Genomic DNA, 1,605 nt, shown 5'->3' on the forward strand with positions numbered 1-1,605 from the left:
CCCGGCCTGCCATGATCCCTCAGAGCCAGGGCAAAGCCAGGCTCAACCCCCATCCTGCCATGATCCCTCAGAGCCAGGGCAAAGCCGGGCTCAACCCCCATCCTGCCATGATCCCTCAGAGCCAGGGCAAAGCCGGGCTCAAACCCGGCCTGCCATGTTCCCCCAGAACCAGGGTAAAGCCGGGCTCAGCCCCATCCTGCCATGTTCCCTCAGAGCCAGGGTAAAGCTGGGCTCAGCCCTAGGCCTGCCATGTTCCCTCAGAACCAGGGCAAAGCCAGGCTCAACCCCCATCCTGCCATGTTCCCTCAGAACCAGGGCAAAGCCAGGCTCAGCTCCAGGCCATGTTCCCTCCCCGGAGCCAGGAGCAGCTCCCGGATCCCAAGGGACAGAGCCCAGCTCACCTGGCCTCGCCCAGCGGCTCCGTCAGCACCTTGGTGGTGAAGCACTGCCCAAAACGGTCCTGAAACACAGGGATGGGCTGGCAGGGGAAAACCAGGAGCGCCCAGCCCGTTCCCAGCTCCTTCCAGAGCCCCGGGAAAGCCCTGGCCACCCGTCCCAGATGGTGGCTGAGCTTTGGGGACAATGAAAAGAAATTCCACGCTGGGATGGAAGGGGGAAATGTGGAGTTATTTTGGGAATAATAATGGTTCCTGGGATGGGACAATTCTAGGAATTATAACAGTAATTAATGATTATAAATTCCTGGAATTATGCTTGAGGAATGGAGATGCCAGACACAGGCAGGAGGACAAGGAGAGGGAAGAGTCCCAGGGTTCTGTTCAGAACTCGGGGCAGAGCCCAATGCTGGATGCCCAGAATCCAGCCCCAGATCCACAGAATTCAAACCTGGATCTACAAAATCCAATCCCAGATCCACAGAGCCCAACCCCAAATCCACAGAATCCAACCCCAAATCCACAGAGCCCAACCCCAAATCCACAGAGCCCAACCCCAAATCCACAGAGCCCAACCCCGGATCTGCAGAGCCCAACCCCAAATCCACAGAGCCCAAACCTGGATGCCCAGAATCCAACCCCAAATCCACAGAGCCCAACCCCAAATCCACAGAATCCAACCCTGGATCCACAGAGCCCAACCCCAAATCCACAGAATCCAACCCTGGATCCACAGAGCCCAAACCTGGATGCCCAGAGCTCAACCAGGAATCCACAGAGCCCAACCCCAAATCCACAGAATCCAACCCCAAATCCACAGAGCCCAACCCCAAATCCACAGAGCCCAAATCCACAGAACCCAACCCCAAATCCACAGAGCCCAACCCCAAATCCACAGAATCCAACCCCAAATCAGGAGCCCAACCCAAATCCACAGAGCCCAACCCAAATCCACAGAACCCAACCCCAAACCCACCGAATCCACCCTGCAGTGCCATCCCGGAGCGCGGGGAGCCGGGCTGGGAACGCTGCCCACGGGACTCACCCTGATGATGAGCCAGTCCGCCTGGGCCAGCGCGCAGGGCTCGCCCTTGGCCTGCACCTCCAGGCTGGGCTTCCAGTGGAACAGCAGCAGGAGCAGCCCCGCGCTCAGCACCGAGCCCGCGTGGCACAGCAGCACCCGCCACGGCCGGCGCTGGTAACCCGTCAC

General features: G+C 59.4%; 1 protein-coding gene across 1 annotated transcript in view; it reads right to left on the reverse strand.

The window, feature by feature from the left end:
* Positions 1 to 1,605, reverse strand: part of ATP13A2 (ATPase cation transporting 13A2) — a gene marked incomplete at its 5' end in the record, with an annotated part of 23,757 nt that extends 22,152 nt beyond the window's left edge. Inside the window, 2 exon segments of the mRNA XM_019008730.1 lie at positions 402 to 460; positions 1,441 to 1,605. Coding sequence (XP_018864275.1) covers positions 402 to 460; positions 1,441 to 1,605 — 224 coding nt within the window.

Source organism: Parus major, chromosome 21, assembly GCF_001522545.3.
Source record: "Parus major isolate Abel chromosome 21, Parus_major1.1, whole genome shotgun sequence".
Lineage (NCBI taxonomy): Eukaryota > Metazoa > Chordata > Aves > Passeriformes > Paridae > Parus > Parus major.